The sequence below is a fragment of the Nerophis ophidion genome, linkage group LG20 (assembly GCF_033978795.1).
Source record: "Nerophis ophidion isolate RoL-2023_Sa linkage group LG20, RoL_Noph_v1.0, whole genome shotgun sequence".
Taxonomy (NCBI): domain Eukaryota; kingdom Metazoa; phylum Chordata; class Actinopteri; order Syngnathiformes; family Syngnathidae; genus Nerophis; species Nerophis ophidion.
The window spans coordinates 39813026-39837227 of record NC_084630.1 but is presented as its reverse complement, the minus strand read 5'-3'; the positions used below and the strand labels follow the sequence as shown (position 1 = coordinate 39837227).

General features: G+C 34.5%; 1 protein-coding gene across 1 annotated transcript in view; it reads right to left on the bottom strand.

The window, feature by feature from the left end:
- The window catches only part of LOC133539125 (endothelin receptor type B-like), an 83416-nt gene that overhangs the window by 7360 nt on the left and 51854 nt on the right, over positions 1-24202 (bottom strand). The window contains exons 4-7 of the mRNA XM_061881218.1: positions 12573-12771; positions 5244-5396; positions 2849-2982; positions 2663-2771 (exon numbers count right to left, since the gene is read on the bottom strand). Coding sequence (XP_061737202.1) covers positions 2663-2771; positions 2849-2982; positions 5244-5396; positions 12573-12771 — 595 coding nt within the window. The remainder of the gene's footprint in view (positions 1-2662; positions 2772-2848; positions 2983-5243; positions 5397-12572; positions 12772-24202) is intronic.

The following is a 24202-nucleotide window of genomic DNA, read 5'->3' as shown; positions in this document are numbered from 1 at the left end:
ATAATGTTGTTTATGCAATTTATTTTCCCAAAAAAGTACTTTATTTGCCAAATACTATGATTTAAAATAATTGCCGCGCATTTAAGTCGTAATTAAGACCAAGTTGCAATTTTACGTGAAAAATAAATTTGCTAAAATGTCATAATCCACGTAAAATAAGATGTACAGGGAATTTTAATTCACAAGAATTAAGTTATAATTGTAGGAGCATAAAAGTATATAGTACCTGTGTTACATTTTTAAGAGTTTTTTGGCATTCATTAAAACTACCTTGTCCATTGTGCAACTTTTTTTAAGTACTTTATTTGCAAAATACTTTGATTAAAAAAAAAAAAAATTGGTAAAAATTTAGTACAGCACTTAAGTTGTAACTACCAGAATAAAGTTCTAATAGTTGGAGCGTAAATGTGTATAGAAGTCTTGTTACGTTTTTAAGGGATTTTGGTATTCTCATTGAAATAATGTTGTCGTTCATGCAATTTATTTTCCGAAAAAAAGTACTTTATTTGCCCAATACTATGATTTAAAATAATAGCCGCACATTTAAGTCGTAATTAAGACCAAGTTGCAATTTTACGTGAAAAATAAATTTACTAAAATGTCATAATCCACGTAAAATAAGATGTACAGGGAATTTTAATTTACAAGAATTAAGTTATAATTGTAGGAGCATAAAAGTATATAGTACCTGTGTTACATTTTTAAGGGTTTTTTGGCATTCATTAAAATTACCTTGTCCATTGTGCTACTTTTTTTAGGTACTTTATTTGCAAAATACTTTGATTAAAAAAAAGAAAAAGGTAAAAATTTAGTACAGCACTTAAGTTGTAACTACCAGAATAAAGTTGTAATTGTTGGAGCGTAAATGTGTATAGAAGTCTTGTTACGTTTTTAAGGGATTTTGGTATTCTCATTGAAATAATGTTGTCGTTCATGCAATTTATTTTCCGAAAAAAAGTACTTTATTTGCCAAATACTATGATTTAAAATAATTGCCGCGCATTTAAGTCGTAATTAAGACCGAGTTGCAATTTTACGTGAAAAATAAATTTGCTAAAATGTCATAATCCACGTAAAATAAGATGTACAGGGAATTTTAATTTACAAGAATTAAGTTATAATTGTAGGAGCATAAAAGTATATAGTACCTGTGTTACATTTTTAAGGGTTTTTTGGCATTCATTAAAATTACCTTGTCCATTGTGCTACTTTTTTTAGGTACTTTATTTGCAAAATACTTTGATTTAAAAAAAAATTGGTAAAAATTTAGTACAGCACTTAAGTTGTAACTACCAGAATAAAGTTCTAATTGTTGGAGCGTAAATGTGTATAGAAGTCTTGTTACGTTTTTAAGGGATTTTGGTATTCTCATTGAAATAATGTTGTCGTTCATGCAATTTATTTTCAGAAAAAAAGTACTTTATTTGCCAAATACTATGATTTAAAATAATTTCTGCGCATTTAAGTCGTAATTAAGACCAAGTTGCAATTTTACGTGAAAAATAAATTTGCTAAAATGTCATAATCCACGTAAAATAAGATGTACAGGGAATTTTAATTTACAAGAATTAAGTTATAATTGTAGGAGCATAAAAGTATATAGTACCTGTGTTACATTTTTAAGGGTTTTTTGGCATTCATTAAAATTACCTTGTCCATTGTGCAACTTTTTTTAAGTACTTTATTTGCAAAATACTTTGATTAAAAAAAAAAAGGAAATGTAAAAATTTAGTACAGCACTTAAGTTGTAACTACCAGAATAAAGTTCAAATTGTTGGAGCGTAAATGTGTATAGAAGTCTTGTTACGTTTTTAAGGGATTTTGGTATTCTCATTGAAATAATGTTGTTGTTCATGCAATTTATTTTCCGAAAAAAAGTACTTTATTTGCCAAATGCTATGATTTAAAATAATTGCCGCACATTTAAGTCGTAATTAAGACCAAGTTGAAATTTTACGTGAAAAATAAATTTACTAAAATGTCATAATCCACGTAAAATAAGATGTACAGGGAATTTTAATTTACAAGAATTAAGTTATAATTGTAGGAGCATAAAAGTATATAGTACCTGTGTTACATTTTTAAGGGTTTTTTGGCATTCATTAAAATTACCTTGTCCGTTGTGCAACTTTTTTTAAGTACTTTATTTGCAAAATACTTTGATTTAAAAAAAATTGGTAAAAATTTAGTTCAGCACTTAAGTTGTAACTACCAGAATAAAGTTCTAATTGTTCGAGCATAAATGTGTATAGAAGTCTTGTTACGTTTTTAAGGGATTTTGGTATTCTCATTGAAATAATGTTGTCGTTCATGCAATTTATTTTCCGAAAAAAAGGACTTTATTTGCCCAATACTATGATTTAAAATAATAGCCGCACATTTAAGTCATAATTAAGACCAAGTTGCAATTTTACGTGAAAAATAAATTTGCTAAAATGTCATAATCCATGTAAAATCAGATTTACGGAGAATTTTATTTTAAAAGAACAAAGTTGAATTCATAAAATTAGGATTTTTATGGAAAAATATGAACATTCTGTAAATGTTGGAAACAAAATAAATGAACATGAAGATGAGTCTGCAGTTTAGTGTACACAGCACTTAAAAGATGTTATCGTTAAAATGTCCCGGCATTGACCGTCTGTTAGAGGAAGTAGTTTACCTTGAAGCAGTTTTTGAACTTTTTGCTGACAAAGTAGAGGATGATGGGATTGATGCAGGAGTTGACGGTGGCCAGGTTGATGCTGAAGTAATCCAGCACCAACAGGAAGCTGAAAATACAATAATGCTCGTCGGCGTGTAGAAAATGTCAACATAAGCCCCGCCCCCCCCGCGTCCTCGGACTCACTTGAGCAGATCGCAGCGCGTCACGTCGTTCTGGGCGTAGACCGTCTTCTTCAGGATCCTGCTGAGGTGAAGTGGGAACCAGCAGAGGGCGAATATGAGGACCAGGCAGAAGACGGCCTTGGCCACTTCCCTTCTCTACAGGAAAAAGCACAAATCATGACGTTAATTAAACTTTGACACTTTTCTTTTTTGGTGCATTTTCCTTGTTCGGGCGTTAGCGTGGATTTCCAACTCCAGCGCGGACCAAACCAACCCAACTACGCAAACTAAGTCAAAAAAATTATCTGATTTGGTTTTTAACTGATCCACATAAAAGCAACGTTACCGCAACTAGTAAATGTACAAAAAAAATGCATACTGTCATATAGGGCAGTGTTTTTCAACCACTGTGCCGCGGCACACTAGTGTACTGTGAGATACAGTCTGGTGTGCCGTGGGAGATCTTATTTCACCTACTGTATTTCCTTGAATTGCCGCCGGGGCGCTAATGAAGTTAAAACCTCTTCTCACTCCTGCGTTTACCAAAGGCATGCGGTAAATTCAGGCCTGCGCTTATAAATTTGAGTGTGATGTAAGGATACTCTCATGAAAAGCACATTTAATACAAAAAAACGTTATTATGGTCTTACCTTTACTTATAAATGAAGTCCATGCGCAGCTCCTTCTGATCAAAAGCATCGATAACTTGTTTATAGAAGTCTTCCTTATCTTTCTTCAGTTTTAAAAGTTGCTCTGTCTCGATGGAGATCTTCCTTTATTACCTCCTGCTTCGATTGAAAGTCCAGTTTGTTTTATTTTAGATATGTTATCCTCCATGTTAAAAGTGCAAGCGAGAGGAAAAAATAAACACATGCTGTTTGTTGTCACTTCTTCTACAGCCGAGTAGTCGCAAGAAGGATCACTAGCGCCCTCTACCACCAGGAGGCGGGAGTCATCTAATGACTCATATTTGACACACGCAGCTACGGTATATTAATAAAACATAGCTGCTTACTGTTCTTTTTAGCATATTCAATAGCTTGGACCTTAAGTCCTACTGAATAGCTCTTAATCTTCTTCCCTTTATGCCATTTCAAATGATTGAAATCAGCCTCCTCCATTTTGAAAATGATGACAGGTGAAGTGTCACTCGTGACGTGACGAGTTTGACCCGGTGGAAATTCTAGACATACGCTAATTATTTGGCGAAACGAGTTTGACCCGGCGGAAATTCTAGACATGCGCTAATAAAAATAATATTTTGCAAAACGAGTTTGACCCGGCGTTAATCCTGAGCCGGCGGTAGTGCTAAACATGCGCTAATTATTTTGCGAAACGAGTTTGACCCGGGAGTAATTCTAAGCAGGCGCATACTATATACCCGGCGGCAATTCAAGGAAATTCGGTATTTGGGTTAAAAAATCTTTTTTTGCAAACCATTAATTATAGTCTGCAATTGTGTTGTTGTAGAGAGTCTAGAGCTCGACAGAGTAACCGTGTAATACTCTTCCATATCAGTAGGTGGCAGCCGGTAGGTAATTGCTTTGTAGATGTGGGAAACAGCGGGAGGCAGCGTGCAGGTAAAAACCAAAAAGTGAGTGCCTCTAAGAAAAGGCATTGAAGCTTAGGGAAGGCTATGCAGAACGAGACTAAAACTGAACCGGCAACAAAGTAAACAAAAACAGAATGCTGGACGACAGCAAAGAGTTACTGCGACTTACTGTGCATGTCATGTCGTATATCCAAAATACAAAATTGTTTGTTTGTCCTATTACAACTCTGTTTTCGTGACAGTACTACCTTTTTCACAAAATGACTGTTTTTCTTTTATAGAGTAAATGAAACATTGGATATGAAAATCAGTAAAAAAAAAAATTGTTAATTAAGTAATTAATTTTAATAACAAAGCGCTGCTGATCCGCCTCCGCTTGGATGGTTTCCTGCTGGCTCCGCTGTGAACGGGACTCTCGCTGCTGTGTTGGATCCGCTTTGGACTGGACTCTCGCGACTGTTGGATCCATTATGGATTGAACTCTCACAGTATCATGTTAGACCCGCTCGACATCCATTGCTTTCCTCCTCTCCAAGGTTCTCATAGTCATCATTGTCACCGACGTCCCACTGGGTGTGAGTTTTCCTTGCCCTTATGTGGGCCTACCGAGGATGTCGTGGTGGTTTGTGCAGCCCTTTGAGACACTAGTGATTTAGGGCTATATAAGTAAACATTGATTGAATGATTAAAGCTCTAATCCTCACTAAAACAACTAAAACGTCACCTTTTTAAGTGGGCCAAGGATCTAGGAGTCTTGGAAATTGTAGGATTCTGGGGGTCAAAAGTCCTAAGTAGTCGAGGCCAAAAGGTTGTGATGCCTGAAGGCTTTTAGAAGTCGGGGGGTGAGGGGGGTTTATGGTCCAACCTGTTTGAGGTGCTCGGTCAGGGCGATGCGGAGGCTGCCGTTCCTGTGGTTGAGCATTTCATAGGTCATCAAGGTGTAGAAGACGGCGGTGCAGATCAGCGGCATGCAGAAGTAGAAGCCAAACAGCCACCAGTCCTTTGCTTCCTTGTAGAACTGAAGACACGTGAACAATGTTAGACCAGGGGTCGGCCACCCAAAATGTTGGAAAAAGCCACATTGGAACAAAAAAAACACATGAAATAAATGTCTATACTAGCCTACTATCAAAATGACTTAAAAAGTCTTATGTAAGTGTTAGAATGAAAGCAACACATGATGTAAGTGTCTATAATTGCTATAATAGCCTACGATCAAAATTACTTAAAAAGTCGTATATTTGTGTTATAATGAAGACAACACATGATGTAAGTGTTTATATAAGCCTACTATCAAAATGACTTAAAAAATCTTATACAAGTGTTATAATGAAGGCAACACATGATGCAAGTGTCTATATTAGCCTACTATCAAAATGACTTAAAAAATCTTCTACAAGTGTTATAATGAAGACCACACAGGATGTAAGTGTCTATATTAGCTATATTAGCCTACTATCCAAATTACTTTAAAAGTCTTATATAAGTGTTATAATGAAGGCAACACATGTGTCTACATTAGCCTACTATCAAAATGACTTAAAAAGTAGTGTATAAATGTTATTATAATGAAGACAACACATGATGTAAGTGTCTATATTAGCTATAATAGCCTACCATCAAAATGACTTAAAAAGTAGTGTATAAGTGTTATTATAATGAAGACAACACATGACATAAGTGTCTATATTAGCCTACTATCAAAATGACTTAAAAAGTCTTATATAAGTGTTATAATGAAGGCAACACATGATGTAAGTGTCTATATTAGCCTACTATCAAAATGGCTTAAAAGTCTTATATAAGTGTTATAATGAAGGCAACACATGATGTAAGTGTCTATATTAGCTATAATAGCCTACTATCAAAGTGGTTTAAAAAGTCTTAAAAAGTGTTATAATGAAGGCAACACATGATGTAAGTGTCTATATTAGCCTACTATCAAAATGGCTTAAAAGGTCTAATATAAGTGTTATAATGAAGACAACACATGATGTGTCTATATTAGCCTACTATCAAAATGGCTTAAAAAGTCTTATATAAGTGTTATAATGAAGGCAACACATGATGTAAGTTTCTATATTAGCTATAATAGCCTACCATCAAAATGACTTAAAAAGTAGTGTATAAGTGTTATTATAATGAAGACAACACATGATGTAAGTGTCTATATTAGCTATAATAGCCTACTATCAAATCGACTTAAAAAGTCTTGTATAAGTGTTATAATGAAGGCAACACATGATGTAAGTGTCTATATTAGCCTACTATCAAAATGGCTTAAAAAGTCTTATACAAGTTTTATAATGAAGGCAACACATGATGTAAGTGTCTATATTAGCCTACTATCAAAATGGCTTAAAAAGTCTTATACAAGTTTTATAATGAAGGCAACACATGATGTAAGTGTCTATATTAGCCTACTATCAAAATGACTTAAAAAGTCTTATATAAGTGTTATAATGAAGGCAACACATGATGTAAGTGTCTATATTAGCCTACTATCAAAATGACTTAAAAAGTCTTATATAAGTGTTATAATGAAGGCAACACATGATGTAAGTGTCTATATTAGCCTACTATCAAATCGACTTAAAAAGTCTTATATAAGTGTTATAATGAAGGCAACACATGATGTAAGTGTCTATATTAGCCTACTATCAAAATGGCTTAAAAAGTCTTATACAAGTGTTATAATGAAGGCAACACATGATGTAAGTGTCTATATTAGCCTACTATCAAAATGACTTAAAAAGTCTTATACAAGTGTTATAATGAAGACAACACATGATGTAAGTGTTTATATTAGCTATATTAGCCTACTATCAAAATGACTTTAAAAGTCTTATATAAGTGTTATAATGAAGGCGACACATGATATAAATGTTTATATTAGCCTACTATCAAAATGACTTAAAAAGTCTGATGTAAATGTTATGATGAAGGCAACACATGATGTAAATGTCTATATTAGCTATATTAGCTTAGTATCAAAATTACTTAAAAAGTCTTATATAAGTGTTATAATGAAGGCAACACCGATGACAACTATTAAACTGACAAGAAGCAAGGAATTAAACAGAGACAGAAATCAATTCAGCTCATTGAGGAGAAACGTCCGGGCTGTACTCTTTGTACGGTCTTCCACCACGCTCTGACAACATTTTTGCACGCCTCCTCTTTTATTTGGACTTTCCCTGATTACAAGGCAACAGCTGTTTTTAAGGGGACGGGGGGTCGTAAACAGCCGTCCGCCCTTGGTCATAAAACACTTCAAAGAAAAGATGCCTGGAGCTTGCGTCAGGTCCTGCTTCCTCTCCGCTTTGTATATCTCTGGTCAAGACAAGATCTTCCTGTGGCTTACAATACATCAAAGAATCCGACCCCTTCCTTTCGCTTCCATCGCACACAGTGGAGTTTTACAAGTCTTCTGCTTGGTAATCAAAGATTTCAAAGTTTTGTGATAACTTAGCTACAATTATTCTGACAGTTTTGTTCTATTTTTGGCCAAAGTAAGACACAACAACCAATCTGAAGTTGTCTTTATTTTTAAATTTTAACGCCATGTGGCCCCTGAGCTAAAATGAGTTCGACACCAGGGTCTCGTCAGAAAAATACCCTCATGTTTTTTATGCTGTTAAATTAACCAAAACATTAGCGGCTAATGTTGCTACTGGTCTGACGTTTGCTAAAAAATAATCAACTTAAAGCCTTTTCCCATTGTTTACTGGCGTGTACTATTCATGTTAAAATGACTTTTACTTAAATTAATATCGGCCTCAAAAAAACGTATCTGTCGATCTCAACTTCCTAATGCAGGGGTGTCCAAACTTTTTCCACTGAGAGCCGCGCACTGAAAAATCAAAGCAAGCGGGGGCTATTTTTATATTTTTTATTTTAAAAACCAATACAATATTTGTATAAAAAATATACATTTAGGCCTCCACTCAGTTATGATCCAGGGACCCCAAAGGGTTTTGGTAAAAAAAATAAAAATTAAATGTGTCATTATTCAGTATTATTATTTTCATTATTTTTCAAGTTTTAAATCTCTAGATCAACATTAGGAAAAAAAAATGGAAAAAACACAAAATATGCAATATTTTCACCCAATAACTTTTTTAGGTGGAATATTTGAGATTATATAATAATTGGAGCCTTAATTTTGGATTTGGATTTTGATTCATTATTACTTTATGAGCAATGACACTTAAAAACAAATCACACTAAAATAATTGGGGATCCAAAACTGTCCTACTCATTAAAGTGTTGAAAAATAAATTATTTTTGTACTGTTTACTTTTAGCACGATAATCTCGGGATCAACTTTAGATATATCCGTCAATTTTAAGTTTTGTTGTTGTTTATGTTTTGCTTGTTTGTTTTAGGCCCTTCTTTAAAAAAAACAGCTCGGTTTTTATATGGCAAAACACAAAATATGCAACATTTTCCCCCAAAATATCTCAAAGTGCAATATTGAAAGTCCTACTGAAAGCCACTACTAGCGACCACGCAGTCTGATAGTTTATATATCAATGATGAAATATTAACATTGCAACACATGCCAATACGGCCGCTTTAGTTTACTAAATTGCAATTTTAAATTTCCCGCGAAGTATCCTGTTGAAAACGTCGCGGAATGATGACGTGTGCTTGTGATGTTATTGGTTGTAGCGGACATGTTAGCCCAGCACCACACACGGCTAAAAGTCGTTTCTTTCCATCGCATAATTACACAGTAATTTGGACATCTGTGTTGCTGAATCTTTTGCAATTCGATCAATTAATAATGGAGACGTCAAAGAAGAATGCTGTTGGTGGAAAGCGGTGGATTGCAGCTGCCTTTAGCACCGAAACACAGCCGCTGTTTCTTTGTTTGTTGTGAAGCTTTAACGAAGAGTGGTCAAGCCAACATGTTTCTCTACGTCAACCAGCAAGATTTTGGATGGGAAAATTGTGATATTAAGTCGGCTCTTACCGGAGACTTCAGTTGATTATGCTACCTCCTCCTGCAGCTGTAAAAAAGGCAGCTGTGATCTTGGCTCCTCGGCTTCTTTCAGAGACACTGGCGTTCACCGCAGCCATCCGACTTTCAGGTATGACTTTGTAATCTCACTAAAACACTAGTAACACAATAAGCAGATAAGGGATTTTCCAGAATTATCTTAGTAAATGTGTCTAATCAAATCGGAAACGCTCCCACTGCCGCTGCCTGGAGCCGTCGCCTTTTTTTTAATTTTTTTTTTTTTTTTTAGTGCTTCACTCTAACTTTCCTCATCCACGAATATTTCATCCTCGCTCAGATTAATGGGGGAATCGTCGCTTTATCGGTCCAAATAGCTCTTGCTGCTGGAGGCCATGATTGTAAACAATGTTCAGATGTGAGGAGCTCCACAACCCGTGACGTCACGCGCACATCGTCCGCTACTTCCGGTACAGGCAAGGCTTTTTTATTAGCAACCAAAAGTTGCAAACTTTATCGTGGATGTTCTCTACTAAATCCTTTCAGCAAAAATATGGTGAAATGATCAAGTATGACACATAAAATGGACCTGCTATCCCCGTTTAAATACAAAAATCTCATTTCAGTAGGCCTTTAAAGTCTTTTCCCATTGTTTACTGGCGTATACTGTTCAGGTTAAAATGACTTTTACTTTAAATTAATATCGGCCTACATGGCTACTAATTATTAGTTTCGGCCTTAAAAAAACCTGTATCGGTCGATCTCTACTTCCTAATGATTCCTTAGAACACTAATGCATGGTCAAAGACAACAATTGGGTCATAACAGTGTTATTAGTCTTGCTGGATTGAGACTTAAGTATGTTTTTCCTCAGGTCTGAGACTGATTACTCCATTATGATCCGCACATGTGGCCTCGGGTTTCAGCTTTGTAGCTGCAGGTCTCGGTAATTGCAGTTGGCCTGTAATCAATGATGTTCTTTAAGGACGCGGAGAAGAGAGGCCAAAACCGAGGGTCGGAGAGGCTTTAGATGTCTTCCCAGTTAGGACAGCCGTGTCAAACTGGTTTTCATTGAGGGCCACTTCCAGCAAAACGGCAAAAATGATGAATTATGCATTAGATTATTGAAAATATTTTTTATGTACACAGGAGAAAAAAAACCCTGTAGATTTTACAGGAAAAATGGCAACTCATTCACAATAAATTTATTGTGAAATATACAGTCTTTTTACAGCAAATGGAAAAATAAAAACTTTTAATTCTGGTTTTTACCGTAATTTTATGTTTTCCATATGCGATGCTACACCGTAAAAACAACAAAAACCGGCAACTAAAATGAGACTTTTATTATAAAAAATATATATAGATATTTTTTTTCATTTCTAGTAATATGTGAAGTGAAGTGAATTATATTTATATAGTGCTTTTTCTCTAGTGACTCAAAGCGCTTTACATAGTGAAACCCAATATCCAAGTTACATTTAAAGCAGTGTGGGTGGCACTGGGAGCAGGTGGGTAAAGTGTCTTGCCCAAGGACACAACGGCAGTAACTAGGATGGCGGAAGCGGGAATCGAACCTGCAACCCTCAAGTTGCTGGCACGGCCACTCTACCAACCGAGCTATACCGCCCCATATTGTTCAATATGCTGTAAAGACCACCGTAAAATCTATTTAAAATGTTTACATCGACAATTCAACGGATAGCTTCCTTTTGTAATCAGATATCAAACAGATTTTGAAGTATTTATTTTTATTTTGACAAAAAATATGTTGCAATATTGGATACCATTCCATCCATCCATCCATTTTCTACCACTTGTCCCTTTCGGCGGGGGTGGGGGGTTGTGGGGGGCAGGGGTTGCTGGAGCCTATCACAGCTGCATTCGAGCGGAAGGCGGGGTACACCTTGGTCAAGTCGCCACCTCACCGCAGGGCCAACACAGACAGACACTAGGGACCATTTAGTGTTGCCAATCAACCTATCCCCAGGTGCATGTCTTTGGTGGGGGGAGGGGCCTATCCGCAGGTGCATATCTTTGGAGGGTGGATGGGCCTATCCCCAGGTGCATATCTTTGGAGGTGGGAGGGGCTTCTCCCCAGGTGCATGTCTTTGGAGTTGGGAGGGGCCTATCCCCAGGTGCATATCTTTGGAGGTGGGAGGGGCCTATCCGCAGGTGCATATCTTTGGAGGGTGGATGGGCCTATCACCAGGTGCATATCTTTGGAGGTGGGAGGGGCTTCTCCCCAGGTGCATGTCTTTGGAGTTGGGAGGGGCCTATCACCAGGTGCATATCTTTGGAGGTGGGAGGGGACTATCCCCAGGTGCATATCTTTGGAGGTGGGAGGGGCCTATCCCCGAGTGCATATCTTTGGAGGGGGAGGGGCCTATCCCCAGGTGCATGTCTTTGGAGGTGGGAGGAAGCCGGAGTACCAGGAGGGAACCCACGCAGTCACGGGGGAGAACATGCAAACTCCACACAGAAAGATCCCTGATTGAACTCGGGACCTTCGTACTGTGAGGCACATGCACTAACACCTGTTCCACCGTGCTGCCTTTGGATACTATTAGCCTCTTAAGACCCAAGCTGTTTGTTTACAAGCCTTTTTTTTATTTCTCTTTGCTATTTGGACTTATTGGACCCTAATTGGAATAAAAACTAAGAATCATCTTTTGATATGATGTACTTAGTCCATAAGTACACAAACGTGTACTTCATGTTATATGATGTACTTAGTCCATAAGTACACAAACGTGTACTTCATGTTTAGTGACATGCTAATTCATATTTTTATACACCCCCCTCTCCCGAATTCCATTGTATGTTATACTCTTCTGACACCACCAGATGGCAGTATAAGTGTCCACATAAGTGGCCATAAGACCCCAATTTAGTAGTGTACATAATTTTGGAAATAAGAGCTAAAAGGTGCTGTCGCCACTAAGCCTTTAGAAAACGTATGCAATTTCATGCCGTACATACATTTTTTTTCTGTCAAAATGTAAAAAAAAAAAATATAAGGTTGTTTATCAGCACATATTTTCAGGTGTTTGTGAACCACATAAAACGATGCAGTGGACCAGATCTGGCCACCGGGCCTTGAGTTTGACACCTGTGAGTTAGTACTTTATAGCAGAATTAGTAGCTCTTACGCTTTTTAGTCCATTAATGTGAAAAAAAAGTACAGTTCTTGTCCCTAGACGACAGAACGGGGCGAGGGCGAGTACGTACCATCATGAAGTCGGACTTAGGGTACAGCATGCAGGTGCGGATGCTCTCGTTCCTGTAGTTGAAGCTGACCATGTCGAAGCCGATGGCCTCCGGGATGGCCAGGATGAGCGACAAAAGCCAGACGGAGACGATTTCCAGGACGGTGAGGAGCGGAATGCCGACGCCCTGCACTCGGCTCCAAGATGCGACCGCTCGATACCTGCGAACACGGGGGAAAAGGACCGTGGGTCAGTTATAAAGTTAAAGTTAAAGTAGCAATGATTGTCACACACACACTAGGTGTGGCGAAATTATTCTCTGCATTTGACCCATCACCCTTGTTTACCCCCTGCGAGGTGAGGGGAGCAGTGAGCAGCATCGGTGGCCGCGCCCGGGAATCAATTTTGTTGATTTAACCCCCAATTCCAACCCTTGATGCTGAGTGCCAAGCAGGGAGGTAATGACTCTTATTTTTATAGTCTTTGGTATGACTCGGCCGGGGTTTGAACTCACAACCTACCCATCTCAGGGCGGACACTCTAACCACTAGTCCGATTTGTTTTTGATCAATCAATCAATGTTTACTTATATAGCCCTAAATCACTAGTGTCTCAAAGGGCTGCACAAACCACTACGACATCCTCGGTAGGCCCAAATAAGGGCAAGGAAAACTCACACCCAGTGGGACATCGCCTTGTGTCGCCTTGTTTAATTGTTTGGTTGTCAAATGTTAAAGTTGTATTATTAAATAGAGTTCGGTGTCTAGCAGGACCGATAATCAGCATTTCCGTTTTTTTGGCGTTGAGTTGCAAAAAGTTAGCGGACATCCATTGTTTAATTTCATTAAGACACGCCTCCAGCTGACTACAATCCGGCGTGTTGGTCATCTTTAGGGGCATGTAGAGTTGGGTGTCATCAGCATAGCAGTGAAAGCTAACACCGTATTTGCGATCAAAGTCCTCTTGTCCTTTTGGGATTTACCGATCTGAGCCAGATCGTTACGAACCAAGCTGGGGATTAAACAATGGTTGAATTGTATGTTTCTAATGACGGTTCGTAGAAGTGTCAAACAATTCTACTCATTTAGTATGCATTAGGGTTGTAGATTATACTGGTACTGATAAAGCACCACTCTACTAGGGTTGTACGGTATACCAATATTAGTATAGTACCGCGATACTAATGAATCATATTCGGTACTACACCGATGACTGTTAGTTTTGAACTATAGAAAGTAGTTCAATGGTTGAAATCTGCACTTTTGAGTGTTATAGGAGTTATTACGGTAATCTAGGTCACAGCAGCTCAGACCAGGAACAAAGCAGAGTGGGCGGGGCTTGTTTTCAGAGCAGCCAGCCCCAAACGCCGGTGTCAAAAACAGATGCGGACGCATATTTTTACGTGATAATATATCATATTGTAGGTGTTTATTACACTTTGCATTCATATTTTGCTGTTTGATACATTTTTGTTGTGTTTTGCATGATTTAAAAAAAATACACAACTATCGAAGAGTTGGTCTGAGAAGTAAAAGATGTTCATATGTTGTTAATATTCAGTGTTTTATCATTCATGGTTAATATTGTAAATCCTGCATAAAAGAGGAGTGATGTTCATATGTTGTTAATATACCGTGTTTTATTGTTCATATTTAATATTGTAAATCCCATGTAAAAGAAGCGATGTTCATTTGTTGTTAATATTCAGTGTTTTATTGTTTGTAGTTAATATTGTAAAAGAGGTGTGATGTTCATATGTTTTTAATATTCAATGTTTTATCGTTCATAGTTAATATTGTAAATCCCACGTAAAAGAGGAGCGATGTTCAAATGTTGTTAATATTCAGTATTTTATTGTTCATAGTTAATATTGTATGTCCCACGTAAAAGAGGAGTGATGTTCATATTTTGTTAATCAGTATTTTATTGTTGATAGTTAATATTGTAAGTCCTGCATAAAAGAGGTGTGATGTTCATATGTTGTTAATATTCAGTGTTTTATTGTTCATAGTAGAATATTGTAAATCCCGCATTAAAGAGGAGTGATGTTCACATGTTGTTAATATTCAGTGTGTTATTGTTCATAGTTAATATTGTAAATCCCACATAAAAGAGGAGTGATGTTCATATGTTGTTAATATTCAGTGTTTTATTGTTCATAGTTAATATTGTAAATCCCATGTAACAGAAGCAATGTTCATATGTTGTTAATATTCAGTGTTTTATTGTTCATAGTTAATATTGCAAGTCCCACGTAAAAGAGGAGTGATGTTCATATGTTGTTAATATTCAGTGTTTTATTGTTCATAGTTAATATTGCAAGTCCCACGTAAAAGAGTGATGTTCATATGTTGTTAATATTCAGTATTTTATCGTTCATTGTTAACATTGTAAATCCCACGTAAAAAAGGAGCAATGTTCATATGTTGTTAATATTCAGTTTTTATTGTTCATAGTTAATATTATAAATCCCACGTAAAAGAGGAGTAATGTTCATATGTTGGTAATATTCAGTGTTTTATTGTTCATAGTTAATATTGTAAATCCAACATAATAGAGGAGTGATGTTCATATGTTGTTAATATTCAGTGTTTTATTGTTCATAGTTAATATTGCAAGTCCCACGTAAAAGAGGAGTGATGTTCATATGTTGTTAATATTCAGTGTTTTATTGTTCATAGTTAATATTGCAAGTCCCACGTAAAAGAGTGATGTTCATATGTTGTTAATATTCAGTATTTTATCGTTCATTGTTAACATTGTAAATCCCACGTAAAAAAGGAGCAATGTTCATATGTTGTTAATATTCAGTTTTTATTGTTCATAGTTAATATTATAAATCCCACGTAAAAGAGGAGTAATGTTCATATGTTGGTAATATTCAGTGTTTTATTGTTCATAGTTAATATTGTAAATCCAACATAATAGAGGAGTGATGTTCATATGTTGTTAATATTCAGTGTTTTATTGTTTGTAGTTAATATTGTTAAACAGGTGTGACGTTCATATGTTTTTAATATCCAATGTTTTATCGTTCATAGTTAATATTGTAAATCCCACGTAAAAGAGGAGCGATGTTCATATGTTGTTAATATTCAGTATTTTATTGTTCATAGTTAATATTGTAAATACCTCGTAAAAGAGGAGCGATGTTCATATGTTGTTAATCAGTATTTTATTGTTGATAGTTAATATTCTAAGTCCTGCATAAAAGAGGTGTGATGTTCATATGTTTTTAATATTCAGTGTTTTATTGTAAATTCCGCATAAAAGAGGAGTGATGTTCATATGTTGTTAATATTCAGTGTTTTATTGTTCATAGTTAATATTGTAAATACCGCGTAAAAGAGGAGCGATATTCATATGTTGTTAATATTCAGTCTTTTATCCTTCATGGTTAATATTGTAAATACCGCGTAAAAGAGGAGTGATGTTCATATGTTGTTAATATTCAGTGTTTTATTGTTCATAGTTAATATTGTAAATACCGCGTAAAAGAGGAGCGATATTCATATGTTGTTAATATTCAGTCTTTTATCCTTCATGGTTAATATTGTAAATACCACGTAAAAGAGGAGTGATGTTCATATGTTGTTAATATTCAGTGTTTTATTGTTCATAGTTAATATTGCAAGTCCCACGTAAAAGAGGAGTGATGTTCATATTTTGTTAATATTCAGTATTTTATTGTTCATAGTTAATATTGTAAATCCCACGTAAAAAAGGAGCAATGTTCATATGTTGTTAATATTCAGTTTTTATTGTTCATAGTTAATATTGTAAATCCCACGTAAAAGAGGATTGATGTTCATATGTTGTTAATATTCAGTGTTTTATTGTTCATAGTTAATATTGCAAGTCCCACGTAAAAGAGGAGTGATGTTCATATTTTGTTAATATTCAGTATTTTATTGTTCATAGTTAATATTGTAAATCCCATGTAAAAGAAGCGATGTTCAAATGTTGTTAATATTCAGTATTTTATTGTTTTTAGTTAATATTGTAAGTCCTGCATAAAAGAGTGATTTTCATGTTTTTAATTTTCATTGTTTTATTGTTCATAGTTAATATTGTAAATCCCATGTAAAAAATGCGATGTTCATATGTTGTTAATATTCAGTGTTTCATTGTTAATAGTTAATATTGTAAATCCCACGTAAAAGAGGAGTGATGTTCGTATGTTGTTAATATTAGTGTTTTATTGTTCATAGTTAATATTGTAAATCCCACATACAAGAAGAGCGATGTTCATATGTTGTTAATATTGAGTGTTTTATTGTTCGTAGTTAATATTGTAAATCCCATGTAAAAGAAGCTATGTTCATATGTTGTTAATATTCAGTGTTTTATTGGTCATAGTTAATATTGTAAATCCCACATAAAAGAGGAGTGACGTTCATATGTTGTTAATATTCACTGTTTTATTGTTCATAGTTAATATTGTAAATCCCACGTAAAAAAGGAGTGATGTTCATATGTTGTTAATATTCAGTTTTTATTGTTCATAGTTAATATTGCAAGTCCCACGTAAAAGAGGATTGATGTTTATATGTTGTTAATATTCAGTATTTTATTGTTCATAGTTAATATTGTAAATCCCACGTAAAAAAGGAGCAATGTTCATATGTTGTTAATATTCAGTTTTTATTGTTCATAGTTAATATTGTAAATCCCACGTAAAAGAGGAGTGATGTTCATATGTTGTTAATATTCAGTGTTTTATTGTTCATAGTTAATATTGCAAGTCCCACGTAAAAGAGGAGTGATGTTCATATTTTGTTAATATTCAGTATTTTATTGTTCATAGTTAATATTGTAAATCCCACGTAAAAGAGGAGTGATGTTCATATGTTGTTAATATTCAGTGTGTTATTGTTCAGAGTTAATATTGTAAATCCAACATAATAGAGGAGTGATGTTCATATGTTAATATTCCGTGTTTTATTGTTCGTAATTAATATTGTAAATCCCATGTAAAAGAAGCGATGTTCAAATGTTGTTAATATTCAGTATTTTATTGTTTTTAGTTAATATTGTAAGTCCTGCATAAAAGAGTGATTTTCATGTTTTTAATATTCATTGTTTTATTGTTCATAGTTAATATTGTAAATCCCATGTAAAAAATGCGATGTTCATATGTTGTTAATATTCAGTGTTTCATTGTTAATAGTTAATATTGTAAATCCCACGTAAAAGAGGAGTGATGTTCGTATGTTGTTAATATTAGTGTTTTATTGTTCATAGTTAATATTGTAAATCCCACATACAAGAAGAGCGATGTTCATATGTTGTTAATATTGAGTGTTTTATTGTTCGTAGTTAATATTGTAAATCCCATGTAAAAGAAGCTATGTTCATATGTTGTTAATATTCAGTGTTTTATTGGTCATAGTTAATATTGTAAATCCCACATAAAAGAGGAGTGACGTTCATATGTTGTTAATATTCACTGTTTTATTGTTCATAGTTAATATTGCAAGTCCCACGTAAAAGAGGATTGATGTTTATATGTTGTTAATATTCAGTATTTTATTGTTCATAGTTAATATTGTAAATCCCACGTAAAAAAGGAGCAATGTTCATATGTTGTTAATATTCAGTTTTTATTGTTCATAGTTAATATTGTAAATCCCACGTAAAAGAGGAGTGATGTTCATATGTTGTTAATATTCAGTATTTTATTGTTCATAGTTAATATTGTAAGTCCTGCATAAAAGAGGTGTGATGTTCATATGTTGTTACTATTCAGTGTTTTATTGTTCATAGTAGAATATTGTAAATCCCGCATTAAAGAGGAGTGATGTTCATATGTTGTTAATATTCAGTGTGTTATTGTTCATAGTTAATATTGTAAATCCCATGTAAGAGAAACAATGTTCATATGTTGTTAATATTCAGTGTTTTATCCTTCATGGTTAATATTGTAAATACCGCGTAAAAGAGGTGTGATGTTCATATGTTAATATTCAGTGTTTTATTGTTCATAGTTAATATTGTAAATATCAGTTAAAAGAGTGACGTTCATATGTTGTTAATATTCAGTGTTTTATTGTTCATAGTTAATATTGTAAATCCCAAATAAAAGAGGAGTGATGTTCATATGTTGTTAATAGTCAGTGTTTTATTGTTCATAGTTAATATTGTAAATCCCATGTAAGAGAAACAATGTTCATATGTTGTTAATATTCAGTGTTTTATCCTTCATGGTTAATATTGTAAATACCGCGTAAAAGAGGAGTGATGTTCATATGTTGTTAATATTCAGTGTTTTATTGTTCATAGTTAATATTGTAAATATCAGTTAAGAGTGACGTTCATATGTTGTTAATATTCAGTGTTTTATTGTTCATAGTTAATATTGTAAATCCCAAATAAAAGAGGAGTGATGTTCATATGTTGTTAATACTCAGTGTTTTATTGTTAATAGTTAATATTGTAAATCCCGCATTAAAGAGGAGTGATGTTCATATGTTGTTAATATTCAGTGTGTTATTGTTCATAGTTAATATTGTAAATCCCATGTAAGAGAAACAATGTTCATATGTTGTTAATATTCAGTGTTTTATCCTTCATGGTTAATATTGTAAATACCGCGTAAAAAAGGTGTGATGTTCATATGTTAATATTCAGTGTTTTATTGTTCATAGTTAATATTGTAAATATCAGTTAAAAGAGTGACGTTCATATGTTGTTAATAGTCAGTGTTTTATTGTTCATAGTTAATATTGTAAATCCCATGTAAGAGAAACAATGTTCATATGTTGTTAGTATTCAGTGTTTTATCCTTCATGGTTAATATTGTAAATACCGCGTAAAAGAGGAGTGATGTTCATATGTTGTTAATATTCAGTGTTTTATTGTTCATAGTTAATATTGTAAATATCAGTTAAGAGTGACGTTCATATGTTGTTAATATTCAGTGTTTTATTGTTCATAGTTAATATTGTAAATCCCAAATAAAAGAGGAGTGATGTTCATATGTTGTTAATACTCAGTGTTTTATTGTTCATAGTTAATATTGTAAATCCCATGTAAGAGAAACAATGTTCATATGTTGTTAATATTCAGTGTTTTATCCTTCATGGTTAATATTGTAAATACCGCGTAAAAGAGGAATGATGTTCATATGTTGTTAATATTCAGTGTTTTATTGTTCATAGTTAATATTGTAAATCCCACTTTCTTTATTTTCAAGTACATTTAGGGTGTCCCAGTCAGTAACAAACTGTAAAATTTCACTCTTTTTTTTTTTTTTTGAAGTGGTCTGTTTTTATGACTTTTTTTTTTTTAACTCTATCAGACATTGTGACTTTTGGTATTAGTGTTCCTGGAAAAAAAAGGGAGCCAAACACACATACTGTACAGCATGTAAATGTGTACATATCATTTATACACATTGGGCCCCCCCAGACATGATTTTTTTCTCTCACTGTGGTCCCTGAGTCAAAATACTTGCCCATCTCTGTATGAATGTATGCTTGTACAAAAATCTGGGTTCTACTCTATATTAAACATATCATTTTGATGCAGGGATAAACTGTTATATTCTTTTAATAATATCACAAAACATAAAGAGTAAAAATCTGTTTTTTTTTTAAATCTTGCTTTCTTATTGAACAATCAATCACAGTTGTTGTACACCTGTGTAAAAAAAAAAGCTTCCTCTGTAATCTTATACAAAGTTAAAGGCCTACTGAAATGAGATGTTCTTATTTAAACGGGGATAGCAGGTCCATTCTATGTGTCATACTTGATCATTTCACCATATTGCCATATTTTTGCTGAAAGGATTTAGTAGAGAACATCCACGATAAAGTTTGCAACTTTTGGTAGCTAATAAAAAAGCCTTGCCTGCACCGGAAGTAGCAGACGATGTGCGCGTGACGTCACGGGTTGTGGAGCTCCTCACATCTGAACATTGTTTACAATCATGGCCACCAGCAGCGAGAGCGATTCGGACCGAGAAAGCGCCGATTTCCCCATTAATTTGAGCGAGGATAAAAGATTTGTGGATGAGGAAAGTGAGAGTGAAGGACTAGAAAGAAGGGAAAAAAAAGGAGGGCTGTGGGAGCGATTCAGATGTTAATAGACACATTTACTAGGATAATTCTGGAAAATCACTTTTCTGCTTATTGTGTTACTAGTGTTTTAGTGAGATTATATGGTACCTGAAAGTTGGAGGGGTGTGGTGACCGCCAGTGTCTCTAAGGGATCCCACATTTCTCGACGAGGCCAACTGAAGGCAGCCATTGGGGTCGGTCTGACCTTTTTTTCCCCTCCTCCACAGTGGAAACATCCCAGGTTCGGGGGCGGCCGATCGGAGGAGGCAAGAGAGTCCGCGGCTGCCTCTTTGACAGGTGCACAAGGATCGACGCAAGCTATCCGCTCATGTCTACGGTAAGAGCCGGCTTATTACCACAATTTTCTCACCGTTTGACATGTGGTAGGGAACCATGTTCTCTGTTCCATAGTAAAGCTTCACCGTCATCTTTAGGGAATGTAAACAAGGAAACACCGGCTGTGTTTGTGTTGCTAAAGGCGGCCGCAATACACCGCTTCCCACCTACAGCTTTCTTCTTTGACGTCTCCATTATTCATTGAACAAATTGCAAAAGATTCAGCAGCACAGCTGTCCAGAATACTGTGGAATTATGCGATTAAAGCAGACTTCTTATAGCTGGGATCGGGGCTGGAACAAAATGTCCGCTACAATTGGTGACGTCACGTGGACGCCTCATCATACCGCGACGCTTTCAACAGGATACTTTGCGGGAAATTTAAAATTGCAATTTAGTAAACTAAAGCGGCCGTATTGGCATGTGTTGCAAAGTTAATATTTCATCACTGATATATAAACTATCAGACTGCGTGGTCGCTAGTAGTGGCTTTCAGTAGGCCTTTAAATCCTCACAATGTATTTTAGGTGTTTTCCTGTTTTATTTCAGTTAATCTTTATTGAAACAAACCATTCCATTCCTCTATTTGTCTAATGATCCGTCTATGGCAGCACACCAAGCACAATAAACTGCAGAGTAAGCGACGACTGTCAAAAAATGTTAACAATTCATGTTGAGAGATGATCAATTGTTTATCTTAAATATCTAATATTTATCATATTTCATGCAAAAAGCCTCCTCCGAACAGGCCGACCCGTGTTGGCAGAGGGGGTCCGCCAGTTGGCTGGCATCAGCCCCGCCCCTCACTTGTTTGTTTCATTAATGCTAAACCACTTGTCGAAATGTTTTAGTAAAATGCCATCAAGATTTTATGGGGCAAAAACAATATATTTTTCATGACGCATTTCAATTTCTCTGTCGTACAACATGGCGGCATGTATATTTTACCAAGTGGTAAACGAATCCACGCCCCCCCCCCTCCCCCCCACACACATCCTACATTGTAGAAACAACAGAGAAGAAATATAATGACGTAAGTTGTGTTGTGTTTGTGTGTGTTCTTGTATTTTCTAAAGGAGGGATTTTACCCCAAAGGGAATAAGCGGTAGAAAAATGGATAGCTGGATGGAATTTTTTTTAAATTGACAGTGTCACGTTTAAAAGTGCTCCGCCTCTGGTCAACATATGAAATAACAAGTGTGTGTAAGAAACTGAAATACGCTTTCTCTGGTCAAAATTAATTAAACATGTACATAAATACATACTGTAATAACTTGAAGTAAATAAGGAAGATTAAAAAACAATTCCAAACAAAAATAAAAGAAAGAAATAAAAAGAACTAAAACAGTCTTTCTCACAATGTGTCGTATTTTTTTAATTTTCATAAATTTGGGAACAATTTCCCCCATTCTTGCTTTTTCTGTAACATTGCAATATTTTTCGCAAAATTATTTTTTTAATGTAAAATCATAACTTTTTAATGCGAAATGGTGACATTTGTCATATAAAATTCTGACTTATCACATTCTTGCCAAATTTGTTGTTGTTCTTGTATAATAGTGACATTTTTTTGAGTAAAAGTTTGACTTTTGTCATATTTTTGCCAAAGTCTGATTATTGTTATAATATTGCCAAAATTGTAAAGTTTTCTTATAAAATTGTGACTTTTGTTGAGTAAAATTACGACTCTTTTTGTAAAATTGCCAAAATGTTAAAATTTTCTCGTAAAATTGCAACTGTTATCGAGTAAAATTTCAACTTTTTTCATAATATTGCACAAATGTTGAGTTTTTTATGTAAAATGTTGACTTGCCTTGAGTAAAATTATGACTTTTATTATAATACTGCCAAAATTCAAAATTTTTCTTGTGAAATGTTGACCTTTTTCTTATGAAATTCCAACTCATTTTTCACAACAAGCTTTTTTTTATATTTGCATAGTATGTATATATTATTAATGATCTAAATACACATATTTATAGATGTAGAAAGGGAGCGCCCCAAAGAGGTAAGCCTTTTTCAGAGGTCTCAATAAGGTAACAAATACAAGAACGTGTGTATGTGTTCTTGTATTTCTACCCTTCTTGAAACATGAAGGAAAAGTATCTTCCATATGAGGAGGTGTGAAGAAGTGATGACATAAATCATGGTCCAAAATAACATTGCATCTAATAGAGAATGTCTCATTTTCACCCCTGCTGGTGACATCTATCCAAATGAGGGTGGTCCCAAAATGGAGGCATTTTTTAAATTGACTGTGTCGCTTTTAAAAGTGCTCCCCCTCTGGTCAACATATGAAATAACAAGTGTGTGTAAGAAACTGAAATACGCTTTATCTGGTCAAAATTAATTAAACATGTACATAAATACATACTGTAATAACTTGAAGTAAATAAGGAAGATTAAAAACCAATTCCAAACAAAAATGAAAAAAATAAATAAAAAGAACTAAAACAGTCTTTCTCACAATGTGTCGTATTTTTTTAATTTTCATAAATTTGGGAACAATTTCCCCCATTCTTGCTTTTTCTGTAATATTGCAATATTTTTCGCAAAATTATTTTTTAAATGTAAAATCATAACTTTTTAATGCGAAATGGTGACATTTGTCATATAAAATTCTGACTTATCACATTCTTGCCAAATTTGTTGTTGTTCTTGTATAATAGTGACATTTTTTTGAGTAAAAGTTTGACTTTTGTCATACTTTTGCCAAATAAAAGTCTGATTGTTATAATATTGCCAAAATTGTAAAGTTTTCTTTTAAAATTGTGACTTTTGTTGAGTAAAATTACGACTCTTTTTGTAAAATTGCCAAAATGTTAAAATTTTCTCGTAAAATTGCAACTGTTATTGAGTAAAATTTCCACTTTTTTCATAATATTGCACAAATGTTCAGATTTTTTATGTAAAATTTTGACTTGCCTTGAGTAAAATTATGACTTTTATTATAATACTGCCAAAATTCAAAATTTTTCTTGTGAAATGTTGACCTTTTTCTTATGAAATTCCAACTCATTTTTCACAACAAGCTTTTTTTATATTTGCATAGTAAGTATATATTATTAATGATCTAAATACACATATTTATAGATGTAGAAAGGGAGCGCCCTAAAGCTGTAGGCCTTTTTCAGAGGTCTCAATAAGGTAACAAATACAAGAACGTGTGTATGTGTTCTTGTATTTCTACCCTTCTTGAAACATGAAGTAAAAGTATCTTCCATATGAGGAGGTGTGAAGAAGTGATGACATAAAT